The sequence below is a fragment of the Hyalella azteca genome, unplaced genomic scaffold, assembly GCF_000764305.2.
Source record: "Hyalella azteca isolate HAZT.00-mixed unplaced genomic scaffold, Hazt_2.0.2 contig10021, whole genome shotgun sequence".
Lineage (NCBI taxonomy): Eukaryota > Metazoa > Arthropoda > Malacostraca > Amphipoda > Hyalellidae > Hyalella > Hyalella azteca.
This window is the reverse complement of record NW_025940074.1, coordinates 148,752-162,279: the sequence shown is the minus strand read 5'-3', so window position 1 is coordinate 162,279 and position 13,528 is coordinate 148,752. Positions and strand designations below refer to the sequence as shown.

The 13,528-nt window shown below is 40.5% G+C and overlaps 1 protein-coding gene across 3 annotated transcripts; it reads right to left on the bottom strand.

Annotated features, from left to right (window-relative positions):
- On the bottom strand, positions 1 to 13,192 carry LOC108674363. Of its 3 annotated transcripts, XM_047882257.1 has the most exons (6): positions 13,080 to 13,192; positions 11,710 to 12,192; positions 11,281 to 11,379; positions 992 to 1,091; positions 476 to 583; positions 1 to 189 (listed from the first exon to the last, which is right to left on the bottom strand). In XM_047882257.1, exons 1-6 carry the CDS (start codon positions 13,080 to 13,082, stop codon positions 20 to 22), a joined length of 963 nt encoding a protein of 320 aa, XP_047738213.1. In that variant the 5' UTR covers positions 13,083 to 13,192; the 3' UTR covers positions 1 to 19. The 3 variants fall into 3 exon arrangements, with proteins under 3 accessions (XP_047738213.1, XP_047738214.1, XP_018017798.1); XM_047882258.1 differs by lacking the exon at positions 11,281 to 11,379 and having other exon boundaries at positions 992 to 1,190; XM_018162309.2 differs by lacking the exons at positions 1 to 189; positions 476 to 583; positions 992 to 1,091 and adding exons at positions 9,136 to 9,891; positions 10,181 to 10,288 and having other exon boundaries at positions 11,181 to 11,379; positions 13,080 to 13,191.
- Positions 13,193 to 13,528: the final 336 nt, after the last annotated feature.

Sequence of the window (13,528 nt, the reverse complement as noted above, 5' to 3'; positions counted from 1 at the left end):
TATGTACCAGGCAATTTATTCAGTAGCAGTTCCGAAGCATGCTCTGGTCGAGGTCTCCGATGGTGCAAGCCGGGAAGCTCTTCGCCGCCAGTGAGACAGGGTAGTAAGAACTGGAGCAGCGGACACCTTCCACTTGAGGGCGAAAGCTGCTATACCTGATCCAGGCGATGTCGCAGTCACAAATTTGAGCTGTTGGGAGAACGAAGAGTGAATTGTTTCTGTAGTGCTCACTGTTTATTCAAATGGGGTTGACAAAAATTATCCACATTTATAATTTTGTCGGAGAATAAAATATTTACTCCCGAAATGTCACCTTTAGCTCTTGGCAGCACCAATGACTCCAAGTAATAATAAAAATAAATAAAATGTAAAGAAGCACTCACAATTTTTACAAAGAGATTGAACTGGTGACAATGATCAGTTAATTTATTTACTTTGCGCAGTATAAAATAATCGGCTATGATTATTTTCTCACCGTCACGCGTGCTAATCGTAGCGCCGGCAGCGAGCAGATCGTAGAAGATGTCGCTGCTCCACAGCCCGTCGTATTTCTCCATGATCAGAGCACTTCCACTTGTGAAGCCTGTGCAGAGACAGGAATAAGTGGTGAGTTATCCTAAGTAAGGAATGCAGCTCGTAAGAAATAAGTAAGATTTAGTTTCAATGAATCAGCATTAGTAAATTCATTTAATTTCCTTATTGTGCGATTGACATTTGGCTTTTGATTTTTATACAGGCTTTCGCAATTTTGATGGCTTAGAATTCAGTTTCCTGAATTTGTTTCCTTTTAAATCTAACGCAGCTTTATTATATAACAATAGTGACTTCAATCATCGAGACACCTCGCAAATGTGCCTGATTGTCTAAGCCAATTATTTGTATAAAATAACAATATTAGTTAAGAGAAGGCAAATAACTACTTAAAATCTGATGTATTCCATCGAAAGATTACTATACGTAAAAAGATAAGATAGTACCAAATCTTCGGTACCTGAGAAGGCACCAGGTTCAGCGCTCAGAGTGCCCGAGGCATCGAAGAGCTTGAAGGCTGGAGAAGAAATTTTGGCGGCGTTTTTGGCGAGATGGAGCGCCTGTACGCCTCGGAGGAAGAACGTCTCCAGGTGAGTGAGTGGCTCCAACGTCCCAGAATTGATGGTCAGCTTGGACTCAGTGCCAATTAGCTTTATTTCCTTTAGGGAATCGAGGAAATAATTTAACATATTTGAACGACCGATTAAGTTACCAATCGTCCAATGTCATTTGAAGTAGCGACAGCGTTGAGATTTTACTTTCCTCCCGTAAAAATATACAGATCTTTTATTGACAAAGACAGTGGAGTCTAAAAAATGATCAAACAAATTCGCAGAAAGTACCAAGTGTGACAAGGACTTGTTTTCTTACTTATTCTGGTTAGCTATGTCTGTTGAGTCCCCTTCGTACGTGTTCACCATGAAAAAATAAACTGATTTTTTACGTCTATTGTTACCAAAAACAGGAAACTTTTTGCGAGATTCAACCGACACATTTACTAAACTCGGAGTCACTCCTAAAATTGCATAATAACGTATATAAAAACATAAATTACTAAATTTAACATGTAGGCCCTGCCAATATCTTTGTATCAACTACGAACTGACACACTGGCCTACCGACCTTCACTTGTGGAGTGAGCTGGAAGGCGTCACCGGGGATGTCCAGAAGACTGGTATCTTGAGTCAGCAAACGCACAAGTGAACTCGAATTGATCTTTGGAAAAACTTCGAGGTTGCTGCCGAGGATATTGATATCTTGGACCGTTTCTCGGGAAGCACCCAAAAAGTTTTCATCAAATTCAATGATGTTTGCCTCGTATACGGAGACGTCGTCGAACTGAATATCCATTAGTAAGTTTTCAGTTAAACTTAGGTCTTTATTGGCCATTAGGATGTTCAGTTGCTTGAACCTGAGAAGTTTCTTTTGGTGTAGGAAAGACAGACAAGATTCTAGGGCGCCCTCTTTGCTAGGAGTGGTGATGCTGTTCTCATCAGGACTACAAAAGCAGTCGACAAAGTTCGGGCAGACGTCGTAGTCGCTGGCACTGGCTGGACTTTGACTCACCGCGAGCAGGAGAAGCAGCAGAGATGCTCGGGCGAACTAGGAGAATGCGAGCGACGTTATTTCGCTGAGACTTCAATATAATACTAAAACAAATATTTTTACTCTCGCAATGATCAACAAGCCCTATAAGCATAGATTCAGTTATTGGTGAAGCAGTGCAGTTGATTAATTATAATTTACAATTATGCTTTGGAAATGTCAGAAGTAACTGGCGTTAATTTTTCTGAGAACTTGGCTAAATTTATCGAGACATGACTTATTTGTGCGTGTCATGCCTTAAATGTACCTAAACACAAAACTGTGAATCGTTACAGTAGTATTTTTGTAGTTGAAAGTTCTCGACACAACCTGGAAAATATTATTGCTCGAACTCACGCAATTAATGTTTAAAACAACGAAGCTAACTTTAAATTATGATATAGATAGAGTGTCCATTACCAGCATTCTAAAAGCATTTGAAAAATCATGGAGGGAATGAGACCAGTCGAATTCCAAGTACGAGGTTTTGACTGTTCACACTAGTAAGGATCTCTAGTGATTGCAGCAAATATTTTAGTAGTTGGGCTGCATTTAAAACTTGCATGTGGCTGATTCTGCTGTTTTAAGAACACAGTAAACAGCGGGTATGCGAGTCCTTAATACCTGACTTGTGGAGGTGCAAAAAGTTTTCGCCGAAGCTAAACACTAAGAAGGAAGCCTATAAGCATTATCTACGCAGTAGTAGGAAAAATTGCTATACCATAATAAATCATTTCTATATCACAAAATTAATGACAAACATAATCGTTAAGAATAGAGTGTGCAAATTGAAAAAAAAAACACCTCTAGAGGAAAACAATCGCTTACCATTGTGGAGATGCGAACTGATTTTTGGGGAAGTATTTAACGACAGAAAACTTCCAAGGTGGATGATCTTCGACGAGACTCGAGTTACTACGACGCTCTCAACCATGAGGAGCACTGCTGGAGTTATATAGCCCCGCCATTATCCACTGATAACGCTAACTCTGCATGACGTCTTTGAACTTCAGTCGCTCCTCTTGTCGATGTTTTTATTACTACCAGGAAAAATAGTGTACAATGTAAAAATATTTTCGAGTGAATCAACCAACGATCGAACCGCCAACATTATTCTTTTGTATTTTTCTTGTTGAGGAAAAGAGTGTTTTATTTCAGTTAGGAGCAATCTTCAACAGGCCGAATCAATAAATGAAGGAATAACATAAGGTGATCTCTTATTTTTTTCGTATTGCCATAAATCTTAGGGAAGAAGTTAATGCTAATAGGTTTATGGAAATTATCAGTCTAGGAACTAAGTAAATTATATACTGACTAAATGATATATTTATATTCATTTAACGGGGTGAAACAGTTTATTTGAGGTTTTTAGGAGTCTTTTTCGATTCTTCGTTTTTCACCCTGCTTGGATTCCAATTAGTGCGATACAATTGCTCCTGACAATCAAAGGCAAACTCGCATGTCCCGTGTTAAAAATTCATGCCAACATTACCTTATATGCCGTCGTGGGACAGAACGAATGGCTCTCGGTCAGCGTCTGTATAAGGCTCGTCAGTTCTCCGTCTTCCAATCGTTCGTAATTGATGATATAGAGCAGAAATGATACAGACTTGTGCATGGAGTGTGATGAATGGAGCATGGAGTCTGGAGCATGGAACTTGTGCATGGAGTCTGTTTCTTCCCTATCAAGCGAAGAATCCGATGTAAGTTATTGTGTCATATCTGTTGGACAACTAAAATAAATTCATCCCAATTGAGCTATGAAGACTGAAAGTTTACCTAAACGTCATGGTACCGTAAACGTGAGAAACTAGGAAAGCAGGTTAAGCAGCCTTCTGAGGTGAAATTTTCGTCTTTATCAGTGAGTGAAGGGTGTATTCATTGCTCATGTTGTATTTTAAAACTGTTTAAATTTATTGGGAAAATTTATGACGTTAGAAGATTTTGTCAACTTTACTCCAAGCATCGACTTCTGTTGACCACAGTACTGGAAGAAAGGAAAGATATGAAAGTCACACTTAAATGGCCGAGAGTATCGCGCAGAAGGTGCTTCGGATTTTCAGTTGTCCAAAGTTACCGTATCCCTTTGAAGCCAAGTTATTATGTAAATGCATTGTTCATATAAATATTTAGAGCTCTGATGCAGTAGACGTAATAGAACGTATTTTAGACATGTCCAATTGTCCATGGTGATGCTCACGTCGACTGTTATTTTAGTCTTATCTACGCCGTCAGGTCCTCAACACCATATTCGGTCGTGGTATTGCTGTTGGGTAACTGCGACGATTGGTGCACTCGTTAGTCGTTACATAGACGGAGCCGAACAGTTTGTCGCCTTAAACGTTAAAAAATAAAATGCATAAATTAGGTTAATTCTTTAGCCCCGTTATTGATGTTTTTGAACCGTGGCTGCTTCGGTCTAGCAAAACTCACGCACCGAAAACTGCCTACTCTTCGCTTTTCGAAGATTAACATGACATAATAAGCATACTGTATTTGCCGAAGTTATTGTTTAACAATAGCGCTGTTATATCTAATGCATGCAATTATGTTCTTGCCAATAAGTTGCTTCCAGGTAGCCGCCGTTTTATTGTGCAGCCTCTTCAAGGGAAAAGTGAGTGACGCCCGAAATCTTGACACCTCATGCGCACACGACTTGATATCGTCTCAGGGTCCGCATGAAAATTCATTCTTTATGATATAACCATAATTATTTTATGTCTCCGTTCTCTGCCATTTGGCATTTTAATTAATCCAGTGTAGTTTATTTTTCCTATTTTCTCAACTCATCCTAAATTTATTGATACGAGGTTGTTGTGGGCTTCAAGCAATTCGAGAAAACTTGAAAGCAAGTCTTCTAAGAACTGTAATATCTTTTTTTCGAATTTCCAACACCAGCTTTGTTAAGTACCTAGTAACGGGTTCGACTTTTCATGCGTTAGGACCCTCAAAATGAATTCATACGATGACCTTAATTGAAATTATTTCAGTCGAAATTGCGGATGCACACAAAAAATTTTCCGTCACAGTGTAGTTACACATCACTTGGCGGAGAGAAAGTGCGACTAGAGCCATTTGGTACATGCTTGCAGTATAGCAAATCCAATTTAGACATGTTTATCTGCTTTCGAACTTTTCCAGAATTGTTCAAAGCGAATACACTGCATGCTTTATGACCATTGCGACCCTATGAAATTTAGAAATTATTCACAAACAAATGAATTTGCACTTTCACATTGACTCGCCCGAAAACCGACGCTACCTATAACCACTCGATTTAAGTGAATAACACGACGAACATTCTTATTCTTGCGGTAACCACATGTTTGTGCTATATACGCGACTCACAATGTCATTTGACTAGCATGCTCAAGCACAGTTTCTTCAGAGATAATAAATGGACAAAAAGTTCTTAAAGGATGGTATTTTGTGCGACAATTGTACAAACTGCCATCAACATATGTATTATCATTATCATAATTGTGCAAGGTGCGCAAATTATTATATAATGCCTCATTTAAATGAGAAAAATTATTGTATTTTAATACTTGTTTAAGTGTCTAACCTCGAGTACGTGATGTTTAGAAGCCAAGAGCTCGCTCTTGACACCGTAACTAAGCCAGAAAAGGCTAGGTTATTTCAAAAGCGCTCTTCCTTTACTCATTTTACTCATGAAGACATCTTTTAAGGCCTCCCTCACACACGGGCCCTCAATTTTTTACATTCAACAACCTTAGATTTGAACATTTATGTCAGCTACCATATATGACAGGTAAAATGTACATATATTTTAAATAAAGAAGCATTGCGGTGCCTGCACACAGATTGTTATAGGTACGTTAGATATGCGCTAGTTAGGCGCACGTAAAATATTCAATTGTAGAAAAATCATTGGTGCGTCCAAATTTCATTTGTTAAATTGTGTGCCAGGCGCATCGGAATACAGGATGGCAGTCGTGGGACACAAATTTAACGCTTAAATAACCTCTGGAGCCTACACCTAGCCTCAGCATGCAATAACTTCACCAGGCACTCGGAGCCATAAGCCGCAGAGCAAGCTGGAACACCGTTATTTACACCAAGGACACGCTGCTCAAAGATATTCGGCCAATGCTTAACCATATGCTCGCTCATAAGCAAGGCGTTCTGGCTAGAGTCAAGGTGTCAAATGCGATCACTTAACTGCAAAAATCTTGTACTCGAGATGGTGTGGCCCATTAACCAGTATCAGGTACAATAATTCTTCGCATTCAAATGTGGCATTTTATAAAAATTTATGCCTTACGTTAATGACTGCTGTGATTATGGAGTAGTAGTCGCGACTTAGGGACTTCTTCATTGAAGATCGCTTATCAACACTAACTTTTGACGATCCTGTTATGAAACAGAATATTTTCGCACCGCAGCCAACAACATGTAATATCGATACAAATTTATGAGGAATATTAAACGATGTCTGCGATGTTGGTGTTGCCATCGTTCAGCACTCCAGAACCCAAAGCCTAGTACCAAAACACACAAACCCCTCCCTGCCCCATCCCGCCGCGCGGGGTTTTCTCCACCGGAGCGGTCTCCCCCGGCCAGCCTGCTCCGGATCCTTCTTTTAATGGCCGGAATAAATCCCAACCCTGGGCCTCGAATCTGGATTTGCGCAGTTTGTAACAAAACCATAAACAAAACGCAATATTCCATACGCTGCCGGACATGCTACAAATGGTACCACATGGTCGCCTGCTCAACGCAAGTTAACAACTACTACCTTTGCAACAATTGCCCAAGGCCTCTTCCTCCCTCTCCCCCACCCGCCGTCCGGGCACCCAGGGCCCGTCTGCCCGNCTGTCTCTTATACACATCTAGATGTGTATAAGAGACAGCCTCCAAACAGTTCAAAATTCTGCTCTGAGAACCATAACCGGTTGCCACAACACAACTGCCGAACAACATCTTCACTCCGAATGTCAAATGCTCACTGTTCAACAGCATACGGACCTCCTCTCAGCCCAGTACCTTCTGCGGAGCCACCTCCCTCAACACGCCTGCCACCAAATCACAAGACTGCACCCCCAACCCCGCAACATCAAAGATACTCTTTTCACCAAATACATAAATGCCGTTCAACCTTCACTTCCAGCCACTATTAACAGTGCCACCCTCAAAGCAGCTAGCAGCACTCTCCATTCCAACGCTGCCCGAGCTGCCATCGACTCGTACCACCCACAAGTTCTGCTCAACGGCTGGCCTCCTCCACTCCCGGCTATAGATAAATCTGAACAAACACTTCAAAGATCCGCAAGACGAACGCTGGCACAGCTTCGTTCCGGCCATTGCATACTTCTGAACAGCTACAAAAGCAGAATTCATAACAACATCAATAACCTATGCAACTACTGCCACCTCTCCCCGGATGATGTGCCCCACCTCTTCAACTGCCCCAACAATCCAACTCCACTCAGCACTATAGACCTTTGGAGGGACCCAGCTGCGGTCGTGCGTTGGCTCCAGCCACGGCTGGATCAATGACGCCGGAATCGGGCGCGGGGCAACAACAACAACAACAACAACCAAATCACACGACAGCTACAGCTCTGTGTTGCGCTTTGTAGAATTTTAGCACCAGCAAAAAGGGCATGAAAGGGCCTTGATTAGCAAGGGCATGAATTAAAATCAGTGATACAAGGTCAGATGAATGCTAAAAATTAAAACAAACGTTCCCAATATGACCTATTCCGTACTCGACAGCCAGCACCAAACTAAACTTCAGTTAAAGTAAGTCAACTAAATAGACCCAAGGAAATTTGTGCATGACAGGCATACCCCAGGTGTAGAAGATGTATAAAAAGTGTACATGAGAGCTAGGAAATAAACACGTTACAACGTGCAATTCTCTGAATATCCTTAACCAAATGAGTGAAGTTTCAACAAACCTTCACTTGGAGCCCATCAATCATCCACAAAATCTTTGACTTTTGGGCTTTCCACTCTTCACAGTGATGAAAAAGCGATTAGCTCATTACGTTATCATCATCCGTTGTCAACAGTACACAGTATATCTCTTTAGTTCCTTAAAGTTGCAATTATGCTTTGTAAAATGTAAAAACGAATGTATGGTGCTGCCAGTTTAACTTGATCTGGAAGTTCTTATGGTAATCTGTGTTTATGTAATGTTTCGAGACGCTATACTTCATTTCAGGCGTTATACACTTCATATTTCGTTATACTTCAGTACTACTCCTAGTTCGTGTGTGGAGTTTGTCGACATAGTCATCTCCATCAGCGTTCTACTTGCTGCTTGGACTTTTTGTCGAGATGCAAGCTGTCAGTCCAGTTGCCACTATATCATGCGCATGATTTTATGCTCTCCTAGCCATTTTCCTATAAAACTATATATGATCTATTTATATATTCTAAACGAATTCGCTATACTGCTTTTCAATGTTTCGTTGATGCCATCACGAAATTTGGAACCCACCCTGAACTCGTACTTTCCTCGTTAGATGCGATAATTTCAGTGAATCAGATGCAATACGATATCAGAGAAAGAGACATATTATTCTGCTTGCCCTACAACGCCAAGTCTACCCACTAACGTAGCAGCCAAGTTGTTATGACAGCCAAATGTCGCAGAGTCTGCCCAACAGTTCATTCAAGATCAGGCGTTTACTCTCTTGCTGATCTTCTAACAGCGCGTTCAGAATCCTTTATCACGTCTAGTAATGGAATTTTACATTCTGTGTCGTAGTATAATATAATGTCTTGTATTACCACGTTACATCTCGTTTTATATATTGCAGTCTGATAGAGTTCCATTATATCCGGGATATACGTTTTTAATTTTAGAACACAATTTCTGTCCGGATTGATAGCTTTATTCTGAGACATTTCTTCCTTTGTCCTGTAATTTGCTTTGGGACATTTCTCATCCCGTCCAGTGCTGCCAGTTCATTTCGAGGAAATCGTTCCGAAACGCAGGAGTCTGTTGTTATTCATCTAAATGTACGTACAAGGAAATAATAAAAAATAAGGAGTTAACAGTTACTTTATTAATTACAAAGAAGGAATAACAATAAGCAAAACGAAAATGCAAAATGGAGCTTAAGCCTTTATAGCCAACATAATCATTAAACGAAAGCGTAACTCTTACACGAAATGTTTAGATAAAAATTCTAAAGATAGGTAACCAAACGCTGCCACTTAAATAACTACACCGTACGTTTTGGTTCCCTGCGTCTGCATTGCATGCTCGCCATTTGTTCAAGTGCGCCTCGAGCCAATGCCAGCACAACCACTTGGAGTATTCAATTATGAAAAAATTTCATAATTGAAATTTTCATTCGGCGTCTCTGAAATGCTCCCTATCAAAAGCTACTTCGTCGTCGTCGCCAATAAGGCCGTTGTTCTAGATTTTCCAGCGGTGGAAGGCATACGATTAATTCTATATACTATCAGTAACGTTGGCTTTCAGGGATTGCTAATGACCAAATCAAAAGAAAATGATTGCTAATGACCAAATCAAAAGAAAATATATTCACACTGAAGAGGACTTAGAATAACTCGATTGTTTTAAGCAAAAAATAACACGAGTATGCACGAGGCAAGTTATTCAGTAGCAGTTCTGAAGCATGCTCTGGTCGAGGTCTCTGATGGTGCAATCCTGGAAGCTATTCGCCCTCGCCGCCAGTGAGATAGGTTGGTAAAAACTGTTGCAACGGACACCTTCCACTTGAGGGAGGAAGCTGCTATACCTGATCCAGGCGATGTCACAGTCACAAGGTTGAGCTGTGATGAGAACGAAGAGTGAATTGTTTCTGTAGTGCTGACTATTTATTTAAATGGGGTTGACAAAAATTATCCACATATGTCATTTTCTTGGAAAATAAAATATTCACTCCCGATATGTCACCTTTAGCTCTTAGGCAACACCTATGACAACTCAAAGTAATAATTCAAGAAATCAAATTTAAAGAAGCACTCAAAATTTTTACGACGGGTTTGACCTGGAGACAATGATCAGTTAATTTGTTTGCTTTGCGCTGGATTGAAAAATCGGCTAAGATTTTTTACTCACCGCCGAGCGTGCGGATCGTTGTGCCGGCGGAAAGCAGATCGTAGAAGATGTCGCGGCTCCACAGCCCTTCGTAGCTCACCATGATCAGCGCACTTCCGTTTGTAAATCCTTTGCAAAAGCAAGAATAACTCGCGAGTTATCCAAAACAATGAATGCAGCTCAAATAAATGAGTACAAATTGTCATATATAATAAATAAATACTATAAGTATATTCATTTCATTTCCTCATCTTCCGACTGGCATTTGACTGAATGTATGTAGAGGCTTGCTCACTTTTGATGGCTTAAAAGTCAGTTTCGTAAGTTTAATCGATGTTGAACTATTGACGATTCTTGCAAGTATGACAACAATGACTTCAATGGGTTGCCTGTTGGGAATCAACACTGCCCAGCGCCGCATGGACTGACAAGATCCCTTCCTGCAGTAACGCATCTTCCAACAATTGTAGTCTGTAGGTCTGTCACGTATTCGGCTGCAAGCCACACAGGCCAGAGCTTGTGCCTTCAACAACATTTCAACAAGCCTTCAGCAAAAAAAAACGGAAATGGTATCACCCACTATAGTCCGCCAAAATTTGAAATATTTTACACCAATCAGAAAAACGCGCTGGAACGTTCACACAATTCATTAAATTGATATTATGGGCTGGTTACTGACGGCAGTTTCTATCCGTTGTTGATTGGCGGCGGCCCTATTGAAAGATACTTTTGCTAGGCTTTCCATTCAGGGCTAATTGGCATTCAAAATTGTGGTGCACGACTGAGCCCTCAATTCGGCCCACTTCAGTCATTATCTACGTGATCTCATCAACGGCTTAGATTGTGTGAGCCAATTATTTTAGAGAGGATATACGTTCAAAGACTAGTTTCTGGAATGACTGTAAGTTTAGAGAATGACCCATGAAGAAATTGCTTTAATATTTTCTAACATCATATGCATATACATTCCCTGAAGATAATGATATACGTCAAGGATGATATCGTTCCAAATCTTCGGTACCTGAGAAGGCACCAGATTCAGCGCTCAGAGTGCTCCGGGTATCGAAGAGCTTGAAGGCTGGAGAAGAAATTTTGGCGGCGTTTTTGGCGAGATGGAGCGCCTGGACCCCATATAGGGTGAACGTCTCCAGGTGAGTGAGTGGCTCCAACGCCCCAGAGTTGATAGTCAGCTTGGGCTGAGTTCTAATTATCTTGATTTCCTTTAGAGAATTGAGGAGATAATTGAAAATAATTGAATGACCGATTAAGTTACCAATGTCATATGCAGTAGCGACAGCGTTACTTATTCAGGTTTGTTATATCTATTGAGTCCCCTTCGTACGTATTCGCCATAAAAAAATAATTTTTTACGTCTATTGTTACTTTTCAAAAGCAGGAAAATTTTTTGCGAGATTCAACCGACACATCTACTAAACTCAGATTTACTCCTAAAATGAAATAATAACGTACCTATATAAATTACAAAATTTAACATGTAGGCCCTGCCAATATCTTTGTATCAACTACGAACTGACACACTGGCCACCGACCTTCAGTTGTGGAGTGAGCTGGAAGGCGTCACCGGGGATGTCCACAAGACTGGTCTCCGTAGTCACAAAACGCACCAGTGAACTCGAATTGATCTTTGGAAAAACTTCGAGTTTGCTGCCGAGGATACTGACATTCTGGACTGTTTCTCGGGAAGCACCCAAAAAGTTCTCATTGAATTCAATGATGTTTGCCTCGTAAACGAAGACCTCGTCGAACTGAATATCCTTAAGTGAGTTTTCGGTCAAACTCAGGTTTTTATTGGCCATTTGGATCTTCAGTTGCTTGAACCTGAGAAGCTTATTTTCGTGTAGGAAGGACAGACAAGATTCTAGAGCGCCATCAATGCCAGGAGTGGTGATGCTGTTCTCATCAGGACTACAAAAGCAGTCAACGAAGTTCGGGCAGACATCGTACTTGCTGGTGACACAGGCCAGATTTTTATGCACCGCCAGCAGGAGGAGCAGCAGAGATGCTCGGGCGACCTACGAGGACACGAGGACATTTCACCGAAACTTTGAAATAATACTGAAACATAAATATTTGTACTCATTCTTCAGAGATTAAAAGATCAAATGAGTTTGAATTTAACTCTTGGAGGAGCAGCTCATGGGTTAATTCTCAAGAACTTCCAATTATGCTTTCGAAATTACCGGAATTCTTCAAAGCATTGCTTATTCTGAAAACTCGGCTGAATCGAACAAGACATTCGTGTGTGTGATCTATCGAATGAACATGAACCCAAAACCGTCAATTGTGACCGTAACATTCCTCAACATGACAGTTCTAGACATGACCTGAAAAATATTTTGCTGCAGTTTTGTTTTAAATCAAAGAAGCGACCAGGTAATCAGGACAGATAAAGTGTCTAAACATTACTGATATGTCAAGAACCTTTCTAAAAATCATAAGAAATTGGAATAGCCGAATTGGACCAGTTTTGACTGTTCGCAACTTCGCACAATTAAGGCCAAGGACTATGCAAGCAAGGTTAATTCAAGCGTTAAAATTAAACAATGTAAAGCAGTGGCCGCTGCAAATGTCTTGATAGTTGGACTGTATTAAGAAATTGCATGAGGCTGCGTCACGTCCGATATCATTTCTCAAGTACAGAGTTATAGCATGCAGGTACTGAAGCCAGACTTGTGGAGGCCAATAGACTCAGTTGATAAATACTGCAGTAACAACACAGTCAATGCTACAGTAGGCTTAAAGACCGAGATAGAAGCCGAAAAGAGTGGTCGTAGCACTCATAATAAACATTGCTATATTATTTTCTATTTGTATAATTATCAAAAAGACACAAACATGATTTTCGAAAAATAGACGGTGCAAATTGAAATAACTCCTTATACGGAACACTATCGCTTACCATTGTGAGGGTGCGAATTGATTTTTTAGAAATTCTTGGCGATAGTAATCTTCGAAGTTGAATGATCTTCGTCGAGACGAGTTTCTACGACGCTTTGGAGTCATCAGGGACGCTGCTGGAGTTATATAGCCGCCACCACCCGTTGATAACGCTTGCTCTGACGTCTTTAAACTTCAGTCGTTCCTCTTGTCGATGTTTATGGTTACCACCAGCTACAATATTGTCCAATGGAAAAGTCTTCTCTAGTGAAGCACCCAACGACCGAACAAGCAACGTATTTATTTATTATTTTTTATGTGGATAAACTGCGTATTTTAATTTAGTTACTAGCTATCTTTCATATTTTTCCAAATCTTAAAAGGAAAAATTCCAGTACTGATTGTGTCCGGAAATTTCAAGATCGTCATCTGCATTATTTTTACAACACTTCTCTTTAACTTCACTTCTTG

Coding starts and splice junctions, on each gene's coding strand:
- LOC108674363 (XM_018162309.2), bottom strand. Junction 11,380..11,709: donor AGCTCACTCCACAACTGAAG/GTCGGTGGCCAG, acceptor AATTCTCTAAAG/GAAATCAAGATAATTAGAAC. Junction 10,289..11,180: donor TGAATCTGGTGCCTTCTCAG/GTACCGAAGATT, acceptor GCTTTTGCAAAG/GATTTACAAACGGAAGTGCG.